This window comes from Falco punctatus (assembly GCF_963210335.1).
Source record: "Falco punctatus genome assembly, chromosome: 8".
Classification (NCBI taxonomy): Eukaryota; Metazoa; Chordata; class Aves; order Falconiformes; family Falconidae; genus Falco; species Falco punctatus.
Window position 1 is genome coordinate 35,289,057 of NC_137588.1, and position 23,026 is coordinate 35,312,082.

General features: G+C 41.7%; 1 protein-coding gene across 12 annotated transcripts in view; it reads right to left on the reverse strand.

Moving 5' to 3' along the window:
- NCKAP5 (NCK associated protein 5) overlaps positions 1-23,026 on the reverse strand; it is a 245,332-nt gene that overhangs the window by 193,670 nt on the left and 28,636 nt on the right. The window contains exon 1 of one of the 12 annotated variants that reach the window (XM_080399617.1): positions 18,008-19,647. The exons of 10 other annotated variants lie outside the window; for them this stretch is intronic. In XM_080399617.1, the coding sequence (XP_080255743.1) occupies positions 18,008-18,082 (75 nt within the window). In that variant the 5' untranslated portion in view covers positions 18,083-19,647. Of the gene's footprint in view, positions 1-92; positions 5,223-18,007; positions 19,648-23,026 lie in introns of those variants that run through there. One more of the 12 variants, XM_080399607.1, reaches the window with a different exon arrangement.

The window sequence follows — 23,026 nt, forward strand, 5'->3', positions numbered from 1 at the left end:
AGTTATTTATTAATTGTGTACATAAAGCATACTTTTAGCAAAAATTTAAGATTTAATTTGGGAAAAGTCATCAAACAGAATAATTACCCTACCTATGCAGTCCCATAATTTTTTGTATAGCAATGTCACACAGAATAACAAACTAGAGATGGAAAGACTTTCATAATATCCCCATCATGTTACACTACTCTTACTTGGCTCAGCCTCACTGAAGACAGCACATTTAAAAACAAACACCCACCCGCTCCTTCAAAGCTCATTTTCTTCACCTCCACTCAAAATAAATGCAAAAAAATTTATATTTGAGATCTGTGACCTGTCTTGCTTGAATGCAGACACAGGAAACATGAAACAAGTCAAGAGGATAACTTGTCACCCATCCCTTAATGTTTCATTCTCATGAACAGAGAAGGGGACCTGATTCTGCAGCCACTGGTTTTTTTTTGTTTTGGTTGAGAGAAGAATCTCTCTCAGTAGGACAGAGCCTATTTGAATCTATTTACTGAAATACTATGATAAAGAATATGTTTTTAAAAACTTATCAAACAAATATGAGAGAAATACAATGTCATTAATTTTACTAATAGTTCTTAAAGACAAATAGCATACAGTTGCTGCCTAACACATAGGACCAAAAACCCCAACCCACAACATATAGCACTACCTGGATAAATCTACATATGACATGGCCTAATCTTTTATTTTTTATTTAGAAAACAAAATGACCATCACATGAAAGAGCACCTAATTATTTCAAAACCCTATTTTATAAGCAGCTAAATGCAATTTAGGAGGTGCAGGAGAATGAACTGCAAAGTTATAAAAAATGCTATTGGAATTTTAAAAAATTATATACAGCTTTTTTGATGTGATACTGTTAAATGGGAATGAAAGTAAATTAATTTTTTCCTTGTGCATTTAAATAAGTGTATCAAATACAAAACCCAAGCAATTTACAAGATACCACATTATACTCTGTCAGCAAAGGGGTTCCAATGTGAGTTGTCTAAGAAGAGGTTAAGTCATAAAGCTACAGTGGGTTGACCACCTATACGCTTTGAAAAATATCTGTGCCCACGGTGTAGTGCAACTTGTAACCTGTCAGACAGTCTGACGTAGTTCCACTGCTGACCTAAATTTTCATGACATACCTGCAAAAATTTATCTAGAAATTACACATACGGTTTTATTAGAAAATAATAAAGGTTTCCTAGTGTTAAGCCATTAAATGTGGGAGACAGATTTTGTGTACAAGTCTCACAGCTATAAATCTTATTGGATAATAATTTACAATAGCAGTAACCAAGGGACCAAAAAGATGTACACTACCAAGTGGAAAAGGGATCTTAAAGACAGTGATAAATAAGCAGATGCCACAAGGGGAGGCTGCAAAGGATTAAATGAAGTATCTATATGCTTGTGAAAAAGTAGGGGAGATTACTCAGAGAACAGAGGGCTTCTGTCTAGTCGGTCATATGCAATATCTGGAAAATGGAAAACTGTAAAATAAGAATCAAATCACTGGGAAATAAATGCATTGTTCTAACTAAATTATCTGATTACCGTCCTTACTGTTACACAACCATGTTCTGCCAGGTGCTGAGTAATCCTTTGTTTCTGCCAAACTAAGAAAAGCAAAGAGTGCTTGGCACCAGGCAGAAGATATACAACAGCCACACAGAGAATACAGCTCACAGAAGATAACTCAGGCTAATGATACGGGAGGAATATTCAAAGCAGTTAGTATTTCTCCAGCTTAGATCCCATCAACACCAACTTCAAAATTACACTGTTCCAGAGGCCCTTGCTGAATACTGTTGGCATCTTCTCTTACGGAAGGATTTCACTGCTGCTAAAGAAATATCTAGAGCTTCCAGAGTCAGAGAGTGGCAAGGAAAATGACATAAAAGAAATATATAGTTACCACCCAGGGCTTGAGACAAACTTTCAGAAGACACTGCTGTCTACAGAAATTTTTCTTAAACCTAAATAGCTAATCATCCCTACAGTAACTGATAAGCCACTTTGGAGAAAAATCAGGTACTGCTATGAACCCCTGAGTGCCCAAGTCATCTCAAAGCACCAGGCTATGCCTGAGCTACCCAATGCAGTAACAGCTAAACTGTGATAATGTACTGAAGACCAGAGATTCAGCCATGCCTTCAACACTCATTCAGCATCATTACTGCAACAATGATGTCATTCCGATAGAGCAACTACCTCTCCATGCCTGCTACGCTGACCATGCTCTGGTCCTGAAATGAACCCTCCTTCTACATTAAGTACAAAGCCAGATCTGCATGGGGGGAGAAGAGACAAAACATCACTTTTTTTCCTGCCAAAAAGAAAGCAGATGTGTATCCTGTCCTCCATCTTTCTGCCAGGATGTTTTGCAGGTTGCACACAGCTCCACTGACTGTCCTGCAGAATGAGTGTGCTGTACCTAGCTGCATGGCTGTGCCACTGCTAAACACAAAACCACATTTTCTAGTAAAGCGTGGAATACACAGCAGAGATTCACAAACCCAAACTTTCCCCTTCAGATCAATGAGCTGTATATGCTATTTCTAGGTTTCATTCACCTCTTGCTGATAGATCAGAGAATGCTGTTGCTACCATTTACTCCATCTATTCATGTGGGGAAGTCTGTATTATTGTCCTACACAAAAGGTCAGCGCATCCATGTTCTTTGGGCTTCTTTTAAGAAGGATGGACCTAGGAATTACCTCAAGAAAAATACCCATAAACCAAATTCACATTACAAGAACAATAACATCACTGGAATGGAATGTCTAAATGCTAGGAACTTCTGGAAGCTGTTGCTGTACAAAACGTACGAAGAAGTCACAAGGCTACAAACCATAAACAAAAGCACAAAGCTATGGCCCTGAAAGTCTGTGTTCTCTTCCCAGCTACCAAAAATTTCCTGTAGGAATGGGGAGAAGGCTGCCCACAGGATAGCTGCACAGCAATAACACCATCACACCATCAGGATTTATTTTTGTGCTTCTTCACAAGAATTTACTGGCAATCTTGAGGCACTTCTGCCATTTCTTTAAGGTAGAAAGCAGATATGTTTTCAGCCAGATCACAGACATTAAATACTGGGGGGAGGGGGAGTAAGAGACCACCCACACTTGGAAAGTTTTCATTCTCCAGGACACAAAACACCCGTGTATACCACACACTGAAAGTAGCTCCCAGCAGCAGTGATCTTATCTACAAGAAAAGAGAACTACATTTTTATTCAACCCCAGAAAAGCCATAATGATGTGTCAGAAGAGAGAAGTGAGCCTAACATACAGAAAGGCCAAGATTAAACAGGTATTTTTTTGTCTCCTATAAGCAGATATCATATACCTGAATTCTCCAGAAACTGTGTGTTGCCACAACCCCCTCAGTGCTAACCCCACTTTATTCCTTGAAAAATAAAGGTGTGTGAAAGGAAATGAACTAGCCAGAAACGGTTCAAGGTTTTATACTGAATATAAGCTTACTGGAAAGGGACACAATTAGCATGCCATGTGAAGGAAAAGTTAAATAAAAAAAGAAAGCATCATGTGAAATGCATCAGTATGTTTTAACACCAGGAAAATCACTGCCATCTTCCAATGAAGTTATACGTATTCCCACTTGCCAGCTCCTCTTTAATTGCAGCTTATTCTCCCCATGGGTTCTGTTCAAACTATTTTTCCTGCCTCCTCTCCTTACCTTCGGCAGCACAACTATAACCTTCTTCTCTTAGAAGTATAATCCTTACTTCACTCTTGGTTCCCTTTTTCAGGCTCTTCAGATAGCCTGACTTTCATCACATCACCCTGTCAAATCTCTGATAACTTTCCAAATATGCAAAAATCTTATGCGAACAAACTACAGTGAAAGACAGGGTTAGCAAACTCCACCAATACTTCTGTGCAAGTACTGGAATATTTTAACACTTGAACAAATACTGTTTGCAATTACTCTTTCATGAACATTTCAGCAATCAAGTTTCACTAGCTGCTCATTACACTCACGAGCCAGCATTTGCACTTCAACGAGTTCCTTTTGGTGTAGCTGTAGAAATGTTCGTGTCAAAATGTTTCATTTCTCATCCAGTCAGGGGCATGTACCACACATTAACTTGTCTTCTGAAAGTTAAGGAAGGAATCCAATTTGAGATACTCATGATCAAAACAAACCACATGGAAACTATTTATGGGTAGACTGAAAATAGTACATGTATTTGACAGAAAAGTCTGAATCGCTCCTCAGCACTCCACAAAGACATGAAGTGACAATGCTTATTTTCAGAGCTACTGGTTAATAGCTGTGATCTTGGTCTAAGGACCAACCCAGTGCTGCCACACGACCAGTCTCCTAAGAGGTGCTCAATCATTTATGTCTCTTTCTTAATTCCCTTGGGATGTGCTGCAAATGTCAGCACCTGGTTCTTTCACATTCTACCAAACTGTAAACGTCTCCTCTCTTAGTGACCCCTGACGCTGTGACAACCAGCAGAAAATGCAGAAGTGACAAAACATGAAAGAGGATGTGGCGGGTGGCAGCCACAGGAGGCAGATGGCAGCACATGGTGCTGCCAGGCCAGGAGCTACACAACAGGACCTTCATTTCTGACCAGTTTGACACCTAGCATGCAGAGTGAACACGTAGCACCTTAAGGCTTTGTACAGAAAGGCGGCCTTCTCACTTTTTTTTTTCCTTTCTGGGCTATTTCACCGTCAACTTTAAATTTATACATGGATGACACTCAAGTCTTCCAAGTCAGGGACTTGCAGTTTAACTCCTTTACCTGTTACATCAAACAAAACCAGCAGATGTCTTGTTTAAATGACAGGACCGACTCCATGACAATACCTTCTCAGAGAAGTATACAGGGACTTCTCTCCATGCAGGTCAAAAATTTCACTAACTCAAGCAAATTTCTTATTCCAAACCCCTCTACTCTCATCCCACCCTTTCTGCTGGACCTGCTTCTCTCCCCTCCTCAATGCTGATGATCTTGTGCCCTCCATGTTCAAACTGCTTAGTTAACAGCTCATTCCTCCCTGCCTCTCCACCTAAGAACATTTTCCCCTGCCCCTCCATAATGTGCCATCCTAATAATCTTACTTTTTCTTAATGTTACTGGATCAGATGTACTGTTGTACCGGGTCTGGGCGGGGGGCTGTGGCTGCGGGCACTGCTGCGGGCACTGCCCCCGGGCGGGACAAAGCCCGGGCCCGCCGCTGGCCGCGGCCGAAGCCCCCGGCACGGCAGGGGACAGCGGGAGAAGCCGGCACCGCCCCGGCGGGACGGGAGAGAGGAGCGAGGCCCCGGCAGCGGAGCGGCCCCGCGGCACCCGGGCCGGGGCGGGCGGCGGCGGGGGGGGCTCCCGGCGCCGGAGCGGAGCCGCCCCCGGGCCCGCGGGCAGCCCCCGGCCGGGCGGGCCGTGCCCCGGGGCCCGCGGAGCCCCGCGGGGGAGCGGCCGTGAGGAGCCCTCCCGGGGCGGGGGCCGGGGGGGAGGAGCCCCCCGGGACGGGGCGGGGCGGGTGCAGGGGGAGGCGCTGTCTGCGGCCCCGGCCCCGCACCGGGGTTGGTGGTTTGAGATTTAGTTTTTCTCGTTATCCTACAGTGATTTGACCAGTAATAAATTAATTTTCCCCAAGTCAAGTCTGTTTTGCCCGTGGCAGTAAGTGGCGAGCGCTCCTGTCCTGCCCTTACCTCACAGCAGGAGCCTCCCGTGACACGCCCAGTCAGGGGCAGCCCGCCACTGCCGCGTGCCTGGAGCCGCGTGCCGGCTGCGCAGCTCCCCTGTGAGGAGAGGCCGGGGCTGCCGCGCGCCGGTTCCCGCCGGTTCCGCCCGCCTCTGCCGCGGCCCCACCACACAGCCCAGCCGGGCCCCTCGGCGGCACCAGTGGCACCTCTGGGAAACGGCATTTACGGGCGGGCAAAGCGCCTGGGAGGCCGTGAGGAGCGAGGGAGAAAGTGCGGGAAAGCGCCCCGCGAGCACCCGGCTCTGGGCGGGGGGGTGGGGAGCGCTCCCGGCGCCAGGACGGCCATTTCCCTGCAGCCCCAGAGAGCCCGGGCTGGGGCCGGAGCAACTCCGGAGGAAGGTCCTGTCATGGCCTGATCTCAACCTGCATCCCCATCCCCCTGCGCCACTCCACAGGGGGAGCGGGGGAATCGGACTCCCCAAACTGCACTCTGGAAAGCATTTAATTTTGTCTTTGTTTTAAATTATCCACATCTATTTTCATTGGCAATAAATGAAATTAATCTTCCCCAAACCGAGCCTGTTTTGCCTGTAAGGGTAAATGGTAAGCCGTCCCTGTATTTATCTTGACCCACAAGGTTTTTCATCATATTTTCCCTGCCGGCTGTGTTGAGGAGATGGAATGAGAGAGCGGCTGGGTGGGTGCCTGGCAGCCAGGCAAGGCCAACTCACTGCGCCAGAGTACTTAATTTTTTACTTTGTAATTTCTCTTTCACATAAAAATCATACTATTCCTTTGATCAATGATGTTATCTGTATGTTAAAAATGTGGTTGTGCATCAAGACTTAAAACTATAGGTAACTGCAAGTGAAAAATCTAAGGGATTCCGCATCCACACATGATGCATATTTCATAGGGTGTTGCTATTCACAAGGGAGTCAAGCCCAACAGCTACATAGGACCTGATCCCCCCTCCTGTTTAGCTTATATGTGAGCCTTATGAAAGGCAATTCTTAAGAACAGCTAGGTATAACTGGACTGACAGTTCAAATATCAAAAATGTATTAAAAGGGGCACGAATGTAATCTCATTTTTAAGATTACAAGTAGTGAAAGACCTACTGTTTAAATAGAAATCAGATTCTTCTGTATTCTTGAATTTGTTCTTTGCTTCCTCAGTTCATCGAAAGAAGGGTTCTACTATGGTACTACTAATTACGCTAACATGGAAGCACTATTTTGTCAAAAAAGTCTACAGAAGAATATTTAACACAGGCATAATGCTGCTCAAAATCAGGCTAATAACCTTCACATTAATTTTTTAGCAAGTATTTTAAAGTGTTTGCTAAAGAGGGTCACAATTTCTGTGTAATTAATATTGATTTCAAACAGATTCTTTGCAATGAATTTAAATGATGGGAAGAAAAGAATACAAGTTTGGGGTTTTTATAGTTTGAAGTACCATTAAGTCATTGCTAACCTAAACTGAGTATTTATGGATTTATTTTTAATGCATTTTCTAATGCTATGCATCAGATACCTCGTCATAAAAATCATAATTTAATAGAATCATAGTCTGGTCTGTAACACAACATCCTATGAGCCAGAGAGAATCACCTGGCCACAAAAGCAGATACCACCACCACCACCAAAGTAGAAAACAATGACAACAGAATTAAGCAAACAAATAGCAACTATCAGAAGAACATTAAAATCAGCTTTTCTAGCAAGTTAATGCCCAATACTGTTATGAGTAAATATGCATATTCAAAGTACTCAAGCCCACTATTTTATCATCCTTGTGAGCCACTTTTGAAAGACTGCTGCAGGCAGGAGCCACAGAACAGCCTGGGATAAGGAATGAGAGAGGGATGGTGAAACAGTTCCATTCTTCTAGAATGAATTATGAAATATTAATTGAAATAGAAACTGGAATTTGCAACTTGGTCTCCCAGTTGGTTACTTTAACAAAGTAACTCATCTTTTCCGATGCAATGAATATTTAATTCCCCCAACATAATGCATGGTGATCAAATGGTATTTGTTCAAGTGCCACCGAATATGCCTGAGCCCCAGCTGCGCACGGCCCAAGCTGTTGGTTGAAGGTAAGTACAAGTGTCCTCTATGTTACAGATATTTTGTGAGAGCTTGTGTTTGGGTCCTGCAAAAAAACCCAACAAACAGGTCAAGGAGTCCAAGGTGGTTCGCCTTCATCTGTCTTACATGGAAGGTGGGTGAAATCTCTTTGGTGTGGTCACCTCCAGAGGCAGATGAACCTGCCTGTCACCCTTCTGCAAAGCCGAGGGCTCCCACGCAAGGTGAGAACTGCCCCTCCAAACCACCCTTACGCAACCCGCTCCCAAATCCAGCACACGGGAGACTACAGCCCCCTGTCTGTCTAAACTTGTTTCAGTCACAGATGACAGGATAGAAATGTAATTACAAGAACAGGGAGCAGATAGCATTTTTTACTTCATCATAAATTGCACCAGGTACTGTATTTTCATTCAAATTAAAATGAGTCAAACTTCAGAGTGTCCTTTGTTTGCTCCTCATCGATCGCTGTTAAACCAAATGTTTCTCATTCTGTAATCAATACTTCTCTGCAAAAATAAACCAAGGCACTGACAAACAACTTTGCAGAACACTGCAGCGTTCCCTGTAGCGGACTTTGACAGCATGAAAAAACACTACCCCAAAGAGTGGGGAAAAAAGAAGTGCATTGCTTGTGATTATTACAATTTTTACAGGCTGCTTACAGCTGAATCATTTTGCTGTAACAAGACTTTATTAAATTAGCCAGCTATTGAAACCAGAGCTTTCCAACAGTGGCAGTTAATACGCCTTTGTCCCTTGTTACTGTTTCTAGCTATACTGGGATACTGACAAATACCCTTAAACACTCAAAGCTTTCCCAGGAATGAAGTTACAGGTGTATTTAATGCACAGTGAAGTATCAAGGTACAAATAGTAATAACTTAAGCACTTGGGGGTTCATGGAGGGAGAGGGAGCCTTATTTCCACATCTCTTCAAAATATTAAAGTTAAGGGTTGTCTGGCTGCTTTGTAGTCAAAATGAATTACCCTTTCACCTGACACAGTTCTGTACTACAGAGGCCAAAGAAGAAATTCCCTTGATTTATATCAGGCCTTTACTTTTTTCCCCAATTATTTTATGATGTAATCATTTTTCCTAAACTTATTCCTCCTAAAGCTCTGCAACAGCAAGATATAAATAGTATAAAAAACAGTATCCTAATTTTAGACTGGTATTTTCTAGCTTTTTCATTCCAGTAAAAAAATACGATCGTTCTTTAGAACAGGATTCTGCTCCCAAAATGACAGGCTGCCCAAATAAACCTGGAAAATCTAACTGACATGAAGTGATTTGTATTAGTATTCTCTAAAACTGCCTTGAAAACAGTTAAAGTAAATAATCTGAAGCAATTAATTTATTTTCCACTATGAAATTTTGATATGCTAATATATCTCTGTCTTTGGCCACATATCAGCCTAGCACATGTATCCTGTGACTACCAGATGTAAACTTCAAGCTTTGCTTGGCTCTAAGATGAATAGCAAGATAAGAAAGGTTTATTATTAGTAGTGATATTTTAGTGACAGTAGTTTACACACTTTATATTCTTGGGTGATGGCAAGTAAATTAGAAACTCTTTCTTGGTGTAGTTACTCCTACATAAAGTAAGCTGCTGGCTTTCATTGTGCACTAGCTCAAAATTGCCACCATGTGGCAGGACAGCAACTTAATTTAGCATTATTTATATTGCACTGATATGGTTTTAATTGCATCTGTACGACAGAGTAACTGCTGTGCTGAAGCTCCTTTATCATTGCAAGCCTACAATTAATCTGAATTAGGCAGGCTATTACACAAGCAGTACTGTATATACAGTTTGAGTTGTGACAACATTTATTTTACAGGGGGGGAAATAATTAAATAATTCACAAAACCTTTCAGCCCAGAGCTAGATAGCTAGCTCCACTGCCTGCCCATCGCTTTCAACAGCTACAGTGTATGGCCAGCTCTCCGAAAGGGAGCTCCTGCTGCCCGACAGCTCTTTAATTCTGTGAAACCCTCAACAACAGGCCACATGAAACTGGAGTTACCTTTTTAAAAAATTAAAATACCGAAAAATCCCACTCGTAGTCTTCCAGAAACTAATAAACTGAAGTCAACCATGTGGACCTCTTTTAGCATCTTTCCCAGAAACATTATCTATAGATACAGTGCTTATACACAATCCATGATGGCAATATACATGCAGGCATGCTTTATGCAGGTGAAACTTCTGCATCCCCAGTAGCTGTCATTCTCCTAACTTCTTTAAGGTCATCTCCACATGACATTTTCAATGAACGTGTGCAATGAATGTCTTAAATGAATGAAGGCAAGCAATACATATTTTGATAATCCTGTTGCCCTAATAAAACAACTGCTATTCGTTCAAGTTCAGAATTGATAGCTCAATTTCAAAGACCTGTATTGATCTTCAGTTCCTAGCATAATTAATTTTTCCATTTCAGACGTTATTTCCTTATAGAAGAGGGGTGTAGAGAGACTATTCTTGAACTTGAAAGTCCCACACAGTCAGAGCACGGATTTTTTTTAATTATTAATCTTAAAATGATAACACTTTTAAAAAATGAATTTGCAAATGTAATTGAACTTCTAATAGCTTCTACAGACAGTAACTAAAGAAATCTCATTTCTCTAAATTAAACGTAATGAAATGCTTTTCAAGATCAAATAAAAACTTGTAAACAATATTAAAACAGACATAATTTGTATGAATACCTAGTATTCAGAAGTGTGAGGAAAAAACTGCTGTCAATACCAAAAGCAAAAACAGTAGAGTTAATAAGCAATATACTGTAAAAAAATTTTTTTCCCTGAATATAATGCCTAATTATAATTCCAAGACCTTTGCCACATATACTTTTTTGTTAAGGTGACTTGCATTATATTAAGATGTTTAACCAAGCATAAAGGTGTTTGTTTTGTTTTTCACACCAAGTATATACAATCTTTTCTTATTAGAAAAAAAGTTTTAAAACCAATGTAACTTGTTTACAATGAGCCTTTATTAATTCAGTTGCAAACAAGCAAAAATCCCCAGTCTGTGCCAGTTTGTTTCCCACTTGTTTCATTCAAGAAAATTATAATAACGGCATTTGAACCACAGAGCAGCACAAAAGAGTGCATGTGGACAACAACTTGCAAATGCCAATCTGCCTGGGCCAGCAAAGCGGGAATTGTTTGACTCACCTACAATTTGCTATCAGGTCTACAATTCTTGAACACCTTGTAAAGGGCTACCAATGGAGCAACACATGAAACCCAGAAGGTAAGGTCCTCTGGCAAAACAAAAGCGCCCGGACACAGAAATACAGCTGAGGTTTTGCAATTTGAGTTTTTAATCAGAACTAAACTATATATTTGAATAAATACAAGCAACACCAAAACATTTAGTAGTAACACCGTTATAGCCTGCATAAAGACTTCACAGACTCAAAGAGCGATGCCCGTAGAGCTGAATGCTCTACTGATCATAGACTGCATGTCTCTCAGTCACTCTCTAGTAGATTTATTTAAATACCCAGGCCATAGGACTGAACTCCCTACTCACAGAACACTGACTAGGAATAAATGAACTCAGGTGATGTAGGAAAGATCCAGGTTCAAGAAAGTGCCTTAGCCCATGGAATATTGCCTATATTTAGTAATCAGAAACTCCACCTTGGATCAGAAGAGAATTCTCGCGGTGAGGGCCGTTAAGATTTACCTGAAGTTTTCTTAAGTGCATTACATCTTCTTGGGACTTTTTGTGACCTACAGCAACACTTTCAAAACAACTGTATACTCTATAAGTCCGTAACATGAGCTCTCGGCCCTAGAATCTAGGGTGGTTTTCACATTCACACTTGCTGAGATTCCATTTAATATTTTATATGGCATGCTTTTTTTTATAATTAAGTAATAGATATTTGCTGTCAGTTTGGATGAAATTCCAGCCTAGGCATAGACTTGAAAAGGAAAGAGGGAAGAGATGCCTTGAGCTCTGTAAACCCATGTAGTCCCACAGAAAGAAATATTTTCAAAGGGGTTTTGTAAGGCTGGCAGTTTCCAGATCTTGTCTGCATTGTTTGGAGTATCTATAAAAGATAATCCCATGAACTATGGCAGTTAGTGAACAGCTGAGACTCAGAAGATTTATTCAAGTTCCTTGTAACCAGGTAACAATATTTTGATAAGCCACTATGGAAACATTCCTGCCAAACAGTATTTTAGGCATACTTGGAAGTGGCTATAAAGTCTAGACGGAGTGGGAAGAAAGAAGCCATGAATTTGTAGTCATGCTGGATGTTGATGCTTATCCATTTAAGGGTACTTGCTACAGTGGAATAGTGCCCCACCAGAAATAAAGCCCAGCATGTACAAAGGATAGAAGACAAGGACCAGGTAAAAAGATAATGAAAGGTGACATGACTCAAGCTGCACTGTTTACACCTGGTATTGATTTTAACCTAAGGAATTCATATGAAGCCGTGCAGCATCTGCAGTGTTTATTCCTACGCTTTCTGAAGTGTGCAATGAAGGGCCTCAGTCCCAGAGCACAAGTAACAGAGAGGGCCCAGCCACCACGTTTCTTCTAGATCCAGCCAGAATGGTAGAAGAGGTCACTGCCCCAGTCTGATCACTCCTGATCACTAGCTGGACGTCACCAGAGAACTGCTTGAGGCTCAGGATGGGGTACAAGGCAGACGGCTTAACTGAACCCACCACAAGATGTACTTTGAAGTAACCTGTCAGGCTGTGCAATGAAGCAGAAGACGGAGCACCAGCATAATCCCCACCCGCTCCGCTGTGGGGACAGTAACCCCCAGCAGGGTAACAGCGACATCCTAAATTACTTGCTTATCTGCAACGCCTGGGTGCCTGCCCACAAAGTGAATAGGTTTTCTCCTCTGTAACTGACCAAAATGTTCTTTAGATGATATAAATGGTTTCTTTTCTAAAGGACTGAATGCTTACAGAACAAATAGGCATGTGGCTGAATCAAGCGTTTCCCACTTGGATCTGTGTTAGTGAGATAGGAGTTAGGCAGCAGGATATGCATAGGATAAGCATTAGGAAAAAACCACACTTCTAAGAGTTTTATTTGGCTTTAATGGATCGGCCAGTGGAACTCTGCTTCATCACTCCAGGGAGCTCTGGGATTTACTCACAAGCTAGGAGTAGTACACGTTTCTTGCCCTGATGCTGGGGAGAGTTAGGGCTTCTTCACTTGCTGCACTTCTCATGAATGTATTTATATTTCCTGCTAATAAATAGGATATCAAGAAGTTAACTGAAAAAGACATAAGGCTAAAGAAAAAAATTGGGATGATCAGAGAAGTAGAACTTAACCATGCCAGTCATGAGAAGTGGCTCAGAACAGTTTGCAGTACCACCAGACCCCCACAGATCTGGGATATGCCAATATTTTGGTTTTCACACACACACTTTCTATTAGCCTTTCTCAGCTGACACAACACCTCTGGCATCATTACTTTGCTGCTAGCTACCTTTCCATACAGCATGTCTTTTTCCCAGGCTCTTTACAGCATTGCTCATGAACATGTCAGATCTTATTACAATTTTTCTCTGTGCACTTGTAAAGTCCATTTATGGTTGGTGAGTAACTGCAAAAAAAGATACCTTATTTACTCAGCTGCTCCCTGCATGTATTCCAGAGTCCTACTGCTTTAGTTTTCTGACAAATGTACTTCTTTTTCATATTCACTCCTTTAGCACTGCAGGCACTGCTATAGGCAATAGGGAAATGCAGTGGGGTTTTGTTGGCTGGCACATCTTCAGTGGTATTTTTAACAGAGCTGCCACTGCAAACTCTTTATTAGTGCTGACAACGCACACATGTAGAAGAACTGACTCAACTTTCAGGGGCCAGACTTCGTCTGCCAGTCTGGTACCTGGGAGAACTTGAAAAAATAACAGGTTTGCATGCCGTTTTTAATTCATTTACTAGCCAAACAGGACTAATTTAAAGACTGTGTCTCCACCCGGTATCACTTTGCAGTATCACTTTAAGTAACAGGTTCACCTGACTGCCTGCTTATGTTTCCAGAGACCAAATTCAGCTCAACTCTACGCACCAGCCAGACTCTCCTCCCTTAGTCCCCTCTCCTAATTAGAACAGGTCGGCTAGATACACTTCTAAAGCAGGAGATCAGAAACAGATACAAAAACTCTAACACTTAGTCCTCTGGTCTTCATTTCCATGTTTATATTTTTACATAGCATGTAATTGGTTTATTGTATCTAACTATAGTTTATTCTAATCTATTAATTGCACATAGTCACAGACACATCTCATTTAAGACATGACTAAAAAAGATCTGCTGTTGGTTTTTTTTTTTTCAACTTAACAGCAAGTGTTGACAATGACAAGTGATAGTCTGATTTTCTTGAAGAGAGAAAATAAAAGATGTTTCTTTTTCTTCCACCTTCAGCACCAGTTGAAAAAAAATCTGACAGAAGTGGTTGCAGCTATTAGGCTGAGCAGTTCTGTCCCTGGACGATAAAACACATAATCACATAATTAACACTCAGGACTTGCCATGTGCATTCTCTACCACGAAGAGTACTGGAACAGGAGTCAGGACTTGTTCTAAATTTTTGGTACATTGTGGCCAGCACGCCAAGGTTTCCCATCCCTTCAACACACAGTTCCCTTGTCTTTCACAGTGGCTGATGCTCTGTAAAAGCAAGGGAGTGACACCCCGGCTCCCCAGACCAGGACAGCTCAGCAATGATTTAGAGACTCTCTGAATCACAGCCATACCAGTCTGTCTGTCCACCAGGTACAAGGAGTCTGAAGAGGGGGTTAGCAAACTCTTTGTAATTACATGGGCTTTTAGCTTTGGTGAGAAAGAAATTTTGCTGTGCATCTGCAGAACAGGAAATTTGCTCTTCGCCAGTGCTTCTTAGGGCTACTGTAATATAGTACTAAAACAAACTTCCTGTCACTCACTCAAGACAGCAAGTTTGGTAACAAATTCAATATGGGAGAAATATGAACAATCTTTGTCTAAATGGAGCTGAAAAGCAAACCCCAAGCTGCACCGACCACGCAAGCAAAGCCAAGCAGAGCTGGCTTCGTGGGAACCAGGGTGCACAAGCGTTGAGTTCAACTCTTCAGCTGTTGTGGGGTTAGCGGGACGAGTGCCATGGAGTACCAGTGGTCCTGCTCCTGCCCATCTAGATGGAAGTCAGTAGCTACATGAAAAGAGCAAAACTAAGAAAAGTTTCTCCTTCCTGTCTCTTGTTAGATTAAACACATTTTCAGAAGCTGATATTCTTGTTTCCTGGGGATATCGCAAGGGTATTTCTGCTAACCTGCTTATTTTCCTTCTAAAGCTCTTCCTTTTGAAATGCATTAGCTTGCGTGCATTCTTCACACCCCGACTTCCACTCACCTCCTCCTACAGGTTTCAGATTGTGAACAGGTTTCCCTTATCAACTGATGGAAGATACAACCACTGGAAACCTGCCTTTAGAGTACCACAGCCAACAATCCTCATGTCTAGTTTAAGTATGAAATCATCTTTCAGCTTCTCATTTAATGCATGTATTTTCCTACGATATCTCCTACATCACAAGTTTTCCCTTCTGAGGTGGTTTATTATCAGTGACATAGGGAAATAGTACAGAACTCAAGATTTCCAACAACAACCTGAGAATTCTGACCTGCTCCTCTAGTGCCGTCCACAGAAAAAGTTTCTTAAGTGGTAAACTGTGCCAATCACTGTCACAGGGCACTTGTTAATAGATACGACCAGGAACAGGGTGTTCCCAAGAGATAATAATTTTCTTTCAACACTCAGAATTCATTTCTAAATAAGCAGTGTCACCATGGATGCCGATCACAAATGTGCAGCGTGAAGATGTAATTACAAAATGAGTCGTGTAGACTGAGCCAAAGCCCCTCTCTGTATTCATCCCACGTCGCAGGGCTGCGATTATTCATGGCACATCGGCACCCCAGGCTCCAAGCAGCAATCAGCACTATTTAGATGCCCAGTAAGACCCTGCCTCTTCCCCAAAGAGTCCACTACCGACACAGGCAAGCAGATGAACAGCGGAAGAGTCAGAATAAACCCTGTTTTACAAATTAGCAATTTAGATCAGAAATAAAGTATTTTCCAAGATGATAAAGGAGTTAGGTTGCAAAGGTAGCAACAGGCCTTGTAAGACACTAAAGTCGAAGAATATGACCTGTAATGAATATAGCAAAGAGGGATTGTAAGCACCTGGTTATTTAAAGTCACACAACAGGGACGGGACAGAAAGCACAACTTATCAGTACAGTCTGGAGAATGAAGGAAAGCCACTTCACAGCCAGGTAAGGTCCTGTATCAGGCCTGGCACTTTCATTAGCTTCCAGAATAAATACAGGGTGCATCCTGCCAAGTGGTATGGAAATAAAACAATCCAAACATCACAGTCATTCCCACAGTCTAGACAGTCTCCTCTTGCAGGACATGCAAGCAAGTCTGATCACCAGTTCCAGACTTGGAAAACTGTCATGAGATCTTCATTATGAAAGATCCTGTAGAATATCAAAAGATGCCTTATCACAATGCAACAGACACAGAGCCAAAACAAACAGAAAGTATGTAAAAGCAAATTCCTGACAAGGCAAAAACTGGATTAAAGTTTATGAGACCAGAGTAGGGAGGGAAAAGAAAGGAAGAATCACAGCCGTTAACTCAAGCTACATGAATCTATGCAAAGCTACATAAGTTTGCTATAGGAAGACATTATTTCCTTACTATGTGTTAATATTTCTTTTAAATCTTGAACTGAAGTTGCAGAGCTTATGCTCTGTCAAGAGAAAAAGACAACAAAGGTAATGGGGCTTAATGGCAAAAAGAATACTGACAAGTTCAAATCTTGCTTGGATGAGCTGCGACTGGTTTTCATGTCTACCTGCAAAGTGTTGAGTGGTCAAAATGGGGCCAACAGTTTTTCCCAGTTTCTGCTGTCTCTCTTTTATTCGCCTTCAACAGGCTACTTACTCTGTGTGTCTCTGTGTGTATATACACACAAACACACACACACATTTTGTCTCTGCCCAGAGGGAACCGGACAAGAAAGCAGCATCTTACCATGCCATCTTGGTGCCATGGCACAACTATGGATCAGGGCTCTATTGCACTAGATGCTGAACAAAAATTTGTTGCAGTAAAGTTTTTACTCTACCACAAGGTAATCTAAAGCACTGCTCGAGCGGACTTGCTCCAAGGGTCAGCACCGACTTCACGGTGCAAGCTCCAAGAGCGCTGCATTCATTTAAATAAATGGGTGTTTAATGGAAGCAGCACAACCGAGCAATACTCTTGGTACATAAATTTTGTCCTTCCTTACACAGAAACTTTCTCTCCCTTCCAATAACCTTTTCTGTCCCATTTGGGGAAAAAAGGTCATTCTTCTGGACCCAGACAAAAAACCTGGTTTGTGCAAGGACTAATGTTACATATCACGGAAAATAAAAATCACTAGAGTGGTTATTTAAGTTGACCTTTAGACAACAACAACAATGAAGAAAATAAAGACCGTACTCCCTGTCCAGCAGTGAAAATGCTCACCTACCCTGACTGGCTTGATAAGACTAAGGTGAATTTGAAGAATCAGTATTTCTGCACCATCTCATCCCCTCTGCCTTGCTTAGCTATACTTAACAGGAGGAATCAGTAATGAGTCCAAATTACCATGAGGATGACTGTAATACACCCCACAAGAATGCACCCCTGGAAGATCTGACACCAACATGGAAACAACAGGAAAAGGCTGGAATTGTTGCAATGGGTATTGTGACCAGATTTGAATCAACCGACTCAAACCTGTAAGGCAAGAGTTTTTCTTTGGTCTTACATGTGGGCCTACAAGATTTAAGAACAAAACCTGAAAACACTTTCAAAAAAATAAGGATGAACAAAGTCTTAAGAAGATAAATTAATGAGTTTTTCTCTGTTCCCAGAACTAACATTGCAAACAGACCTTTTAGATGGAAGTTACAGTTGCTGGTAAGTTACCAGTTCTACACTTGCAGTTTAACTACTGGCCAAACCCCCACCCCCACCCCCAATAACCAAACCCCACAACCAAACCAAAAATCTAGAGATTTCTTTTACTTGTAATATGCTAATTTCCCTAGCTACTTCAGGATAAAATGCGCAACACCAAGTCTATCACAGTGGTTTCACTACCATGAATCTGTAGAAATTTACCTTCCAAGTATGCATAAGATTAGAGTTGTTGGCCCAGTGCATACATCCACCTTTCCTCTTCAGAGCCTCAGACATTGCAACTAATTCTGGTCTAGCTGAGACCCCTTGCTCGCCTAAGCTAAAACCCAACCATAAACGTTCTGCCTCTTCAGCCTGCAGATCAGTGGCTCTATTCAGGTCATCCTTGCAAAAATATTAATGCAGTGAGTATGTGGCTTCCTCGAGTCAACTCCTGCCATTGCCTGGAGGAGCTCAGGACTGCAGAGCTTAACCTTTGAGATGAAAATGGTTGCAATTCACCATTATTAGTGCATGGGCGCATCACTCCTATTACGCAGCGAGGTATTGCCTAGAGCGGGATACATCTGTTTCTAGTCATAAAGCGGGATTTGCTTCACATTGAAGCCAACTGCCATTCCAATATTGCATACACCCGTAGATGCTATGAGACTGCATGCACCCTTTCTGTACTTTAGCGTTCCCTGCCTTTGCTATGTAATGTATAAATGGCAATTTCTACTTGAGGGCAATTTAGCTGATATGACATACTTTCTACAGATTGCTTCTGTTGTACTTTCAAGACCTTATATAAATGCATTTCAATATTTTTTTTTCCTGTGTTCAGTGATTCTTACATAATTCTCTTTGACTCTTTTTTTAATATTAACTAAATACTTGCAGAAACTCGTTGAACAGACAGACCACTTCGGTGGGCTCCAGCTGAGGGGCAAAACTTACTTCTGCGCCTTTGGATCTAGTAATGGTCTTTACAGTGCCAGTGCCTACAACATCCTTGGCAAACGGAGCAAGAAAACACCAAAACTGAGGATCGAGTATTGCTGCTTTTGCAATGGCAGGTGCTAAGAGCCCCTTCAAAGTCCTGTGTATTTTAAAATACTGCGGTTGATACCTTCCGGCTCCACAAAACCTAAATCCCAGTGAAGCCAGCAAGGACCTCACTTCCAGCATGCCGCATTTTTTATTTAGTTTTTCACCAGGGCTGTGGAGGTGGGTGTTGTTTCCAATGGTTCCAGCTCCCTCTCCTGGTAGAAAAGCCAGAGCCAGGCAGGCCACCAGCCAGGGAGCGTCCAGCATCTTCCCAGATGCACTCACACCATTTCTCTTACGCTTTAAACGACAACGGAATGAAAGTACATTGACTTTAAGGATTTATTGTGGAATGTGGTGAATAAACCTGACTCTGGAATTAATTAACCAAGAAGGAGAAAGACAGGCTTTGAAAGGCTGATGGTTCTGAGCACAGGCAATCCGGCTCTCGGTACTTCTCTTTCAGGAAGAGGGAGCAACCACGTTTATTTTTTCCATCGGAAAATGACTCTTGAAAGGTGTCAGCACTTTTAAGTCATAGAGAATCCTTAGATTCATAAAAGCCTTCAAGTACAAAGCCTGAAAATATCTGCATATTTGCAAATATGAAGCAAGCAACAAAAAATACTCAGGACAAAAGATTTTATATTAAAACCACTGAAGATGAAGCTGAAAAGTTGTGAATGAAGACATTTGGCCTAATGAAGTATGAATTAATGAGGTCCAGAAGCATTAAACCAGGCTTGTAAAGAATTTCAATAATCATTATTGATGCTAACTACTACTAATGCCACTGAAATTGGGGGGGGGGGGGGCTGTATGATGAAGTTTCCAAGAAAAAGAAGCTAGACAGCATGGCTAGCTGTGTATAAATACACATCTTCACAGAGAAAATGGTACAAGGGTCAGATTGCTTCTCTCCAGTTTAGGATATTTAATATTCAAAGGGACATTGTAAAACTGTGACTTTGCACACACACAACACCCCACACACCCCTTTCTAATTAAAGCACAGATAGATGTTTTCATAGATGTAAGGACCCAGAAGTTGGGAAAGGCAATTTAGCCTTTTGTATCTCATCTTTAACACTTCATTTATTACTAAATATCATCTATTTTTGAATGACCTGGGTGCTTCTGCAACAACAGCCTTCCCAGCTGCTGGAGGCGATTGCAGAGATCCATCACACCAGTGACAGAAAGCACCTCCGCGCTAGCGGCAGGACATTGTGCTGCCATCTGTAAGACCCCAGCTCAAGAGCAACCTCAGGATTCCCCCTCCTCCCTAAAAACAAGGTACACAGTGCAGATGTTAGGAGCTGGGCCTCTGAACATGCTGACCGTGCTCCTTTTCGGAGGGCTCCCCGCTAGCTGATTAATGGGGCAGCATTCGTATCAGCTGTGGCGCTGACAGCAGAGCCAGGATGGTGGTCTGAGACCGAGTGCCCCGGCAGTGCCGAGAACCAGGCGAGGTAAATGCAGTTCCCAGGAGAGCTGTGGAAAAAGCACAACTTCCCACAATGATAGGCTGCCACTGTAACTGTGCGTTTTCAGTTTCCTACAAAAAGAGAAGGAGATTTGGCTTTCTATTTTCAACTTCATTTCGCTCAGCTCAATAAAACATTGTCAAGCTGGGCTCTGATCTCCTCCTTCTCACAGAAACTAGCACCCACATTAGAAGTGTAAACTTGAGAAAAAAGCAAACAACTAAAATTACATTTAAAAAAAACACCCTACAGTGTGGAAAAGTAGAGAATATGGTCAGACTTTCTGCTGGTTTTAATACAATTTCCATCAAGACCCTTCTGCACTTTGACATGTCCATCTCCATGTGAATGCTCCAGTTTGGCAGCGCATGATGAAGAGGAGAGATCTTTCCAAAGCTGCTTACATTACAACTTCGGTTTCAGTCTGGAAAAAAGACTGGTTTGCGCTTCCCATGGTTTTGTAAGAGGCTGTTACATACATCTAAACAGATTACATTTAAGAAAGCTGTAACAAGCAGAAGTGACTCCGTTCCAAGTAATAATGGGATATCTTACTGACGCTCTGATTTTTTTTCTGCCTTTCTTTTTCATTTCTTCCACTCTAAAAACTTGCAGTCTCTACTGTTTTACAGCAAAAACTGTTTGTAAAGCAAGAATTGTGCTGATCGCATCAAAACTCATTAATATAACTTGTTTTTCCATTATTAGCACCATCTGAGCCTGTTGAAAGCCTTAACCAGGGCTTTAATTTTTCCACAGAGAGCTTTAAATTAATTAGTGGTTTACATGCTAACAAAGAATCTGATACATTCATAAATCAATCTAATGCAGAAGGATTACCAGAGGGTGGAAACCTATTCAGTGGGGACCTCACATTCACTTAACGTGGTGGGTTTTTAACAAAAGGGTGCAGGTGTGGAATAGACGGGTACCAGGAAGAGCCCATGATAATCACTTTGCATCACTTAAAGACGCCGCAGGACACATGGTAAATCAGAGCCTAGGGCCCACCCTAAGAGAAACCCATGTAGATATGAAAGGCAGTATCATACCACTTTAACCTTCACAGCTAAATTGCCAGAGTGGTACAATTTCTTTTGTGTAGGTTACAGGCCACTGAACTAATGGAAAATAGAGCAGAATTAAAGGACTTGGATGCAGAAGTACAAACTAACAAAACTGGGTAATATACACAGAAATAAAGGTATCAAATAAAAAATTTAACCATTTTTCTGGGTAAATACTAAATTAATCCAATTATTAAAACATGATGTAATTGTGTATACTTTTGGTTCACTTTAGGCTTTTAATCCCATTTCTGCTAACATAACACTTACTCTGCCATGAGTACTCTTGCTATGTAACTGTGACAGAATTTCCTCGTATTTTTCCTAACCTAGCACTGTTCGCTGTTAAGAAAATTTCACAAAAACAAACACTTTTCCTGGTCATGTTCCATGTCCTAAAGGTCTAAAGCCAAGGACTTAAAGTTTTAAAAAGAAACCAAAAAACCAACCAGACAAAATCAGACTTAGATGACTAAAGCAGCTTTCAGTCTTTACTATGTTTTGAAATAAACTTGGGCTCTGTTTTGAAAGCTGCTCATTTTCATAATGTAATCTCTGTCACCACAGACACCTGCAATCTCCATCAAATGCAGTAAGAACTGTACACATATGAAGTGATCATCTTCCTTTCCTTTGCAAAAAAGTAAAATACCCTTGATGAGTCAGAAGAAACATGACTAAGAAAACTGCGAACATGCAGACTGAGAAAGTAAAGGCCCTAAGTGACAGCAAGAGCCAAGCGGCAATCCAGCTCAGTGCTGCTGAAACTGCCAGCGGATAGATTGGCAGTAAGTAATTGTGCATTTTGATAATGAATAATTACTATTTACTGATGGTAGTTCATAAAATAAAGAATCCTAAGCAACCATCAGGTATTCACAGCCTGAATCTATTCCGTTCTCCTAATTTGAGTAATTTACAAATACATACTCAATCCTGTATATGAGGTATCAGATTTTCCATATAACCATATGGAAAAAATGTATTGCAGTTATTTGTGTATCTTTGGCGATAAACATTTATCTTGAAAGGAAGTATCTTCATTTAACCTTCCAGTAATTACCCACTTCCAATAATTAATCAGTCATGAAAAATATAACTGGGACGTATTAAAACCCACGTTTCTTAGGGGGAGCGCAAACCATGTCCTCATAAACACGCATTTCATCATCACTCACCATATGTAATTTATACAGATGTACAAACCCAGGTTTTAAGCAAAGATACCACGGCGTAAGTAGTTTCTACAGCACATCCTTTGCATGTACTTGTTACTGATTTTATGTATATGTCCACCCTGCTGCAGCAATTTCTGTGACACTGGGCGAACCCAAGCACCAGGAGCCTTTCCTGCCCATCGTTTCTGAAGACCGCATGCAAAAAGGCAACAGCTGGTTGCAAGTTATGGCAAATGCTAAATGACAACCCCCCATGCAGGGATGCAAATCTGAAATAGCATATTCCCCCCTTGATTTGTGCTGGGAAGGCAATAGGGAAGAGTATCCACAGCTTTCTCACACTGTGATCAAACGGGAAGCAAGAAGGTCAGGGCGAACCCACTGCACCACCCTCCAGCCGGTGGCAGGGCAGCACACACAGGGACTGGGCACGTACCTCCCGCTCACTGACTCCACTCA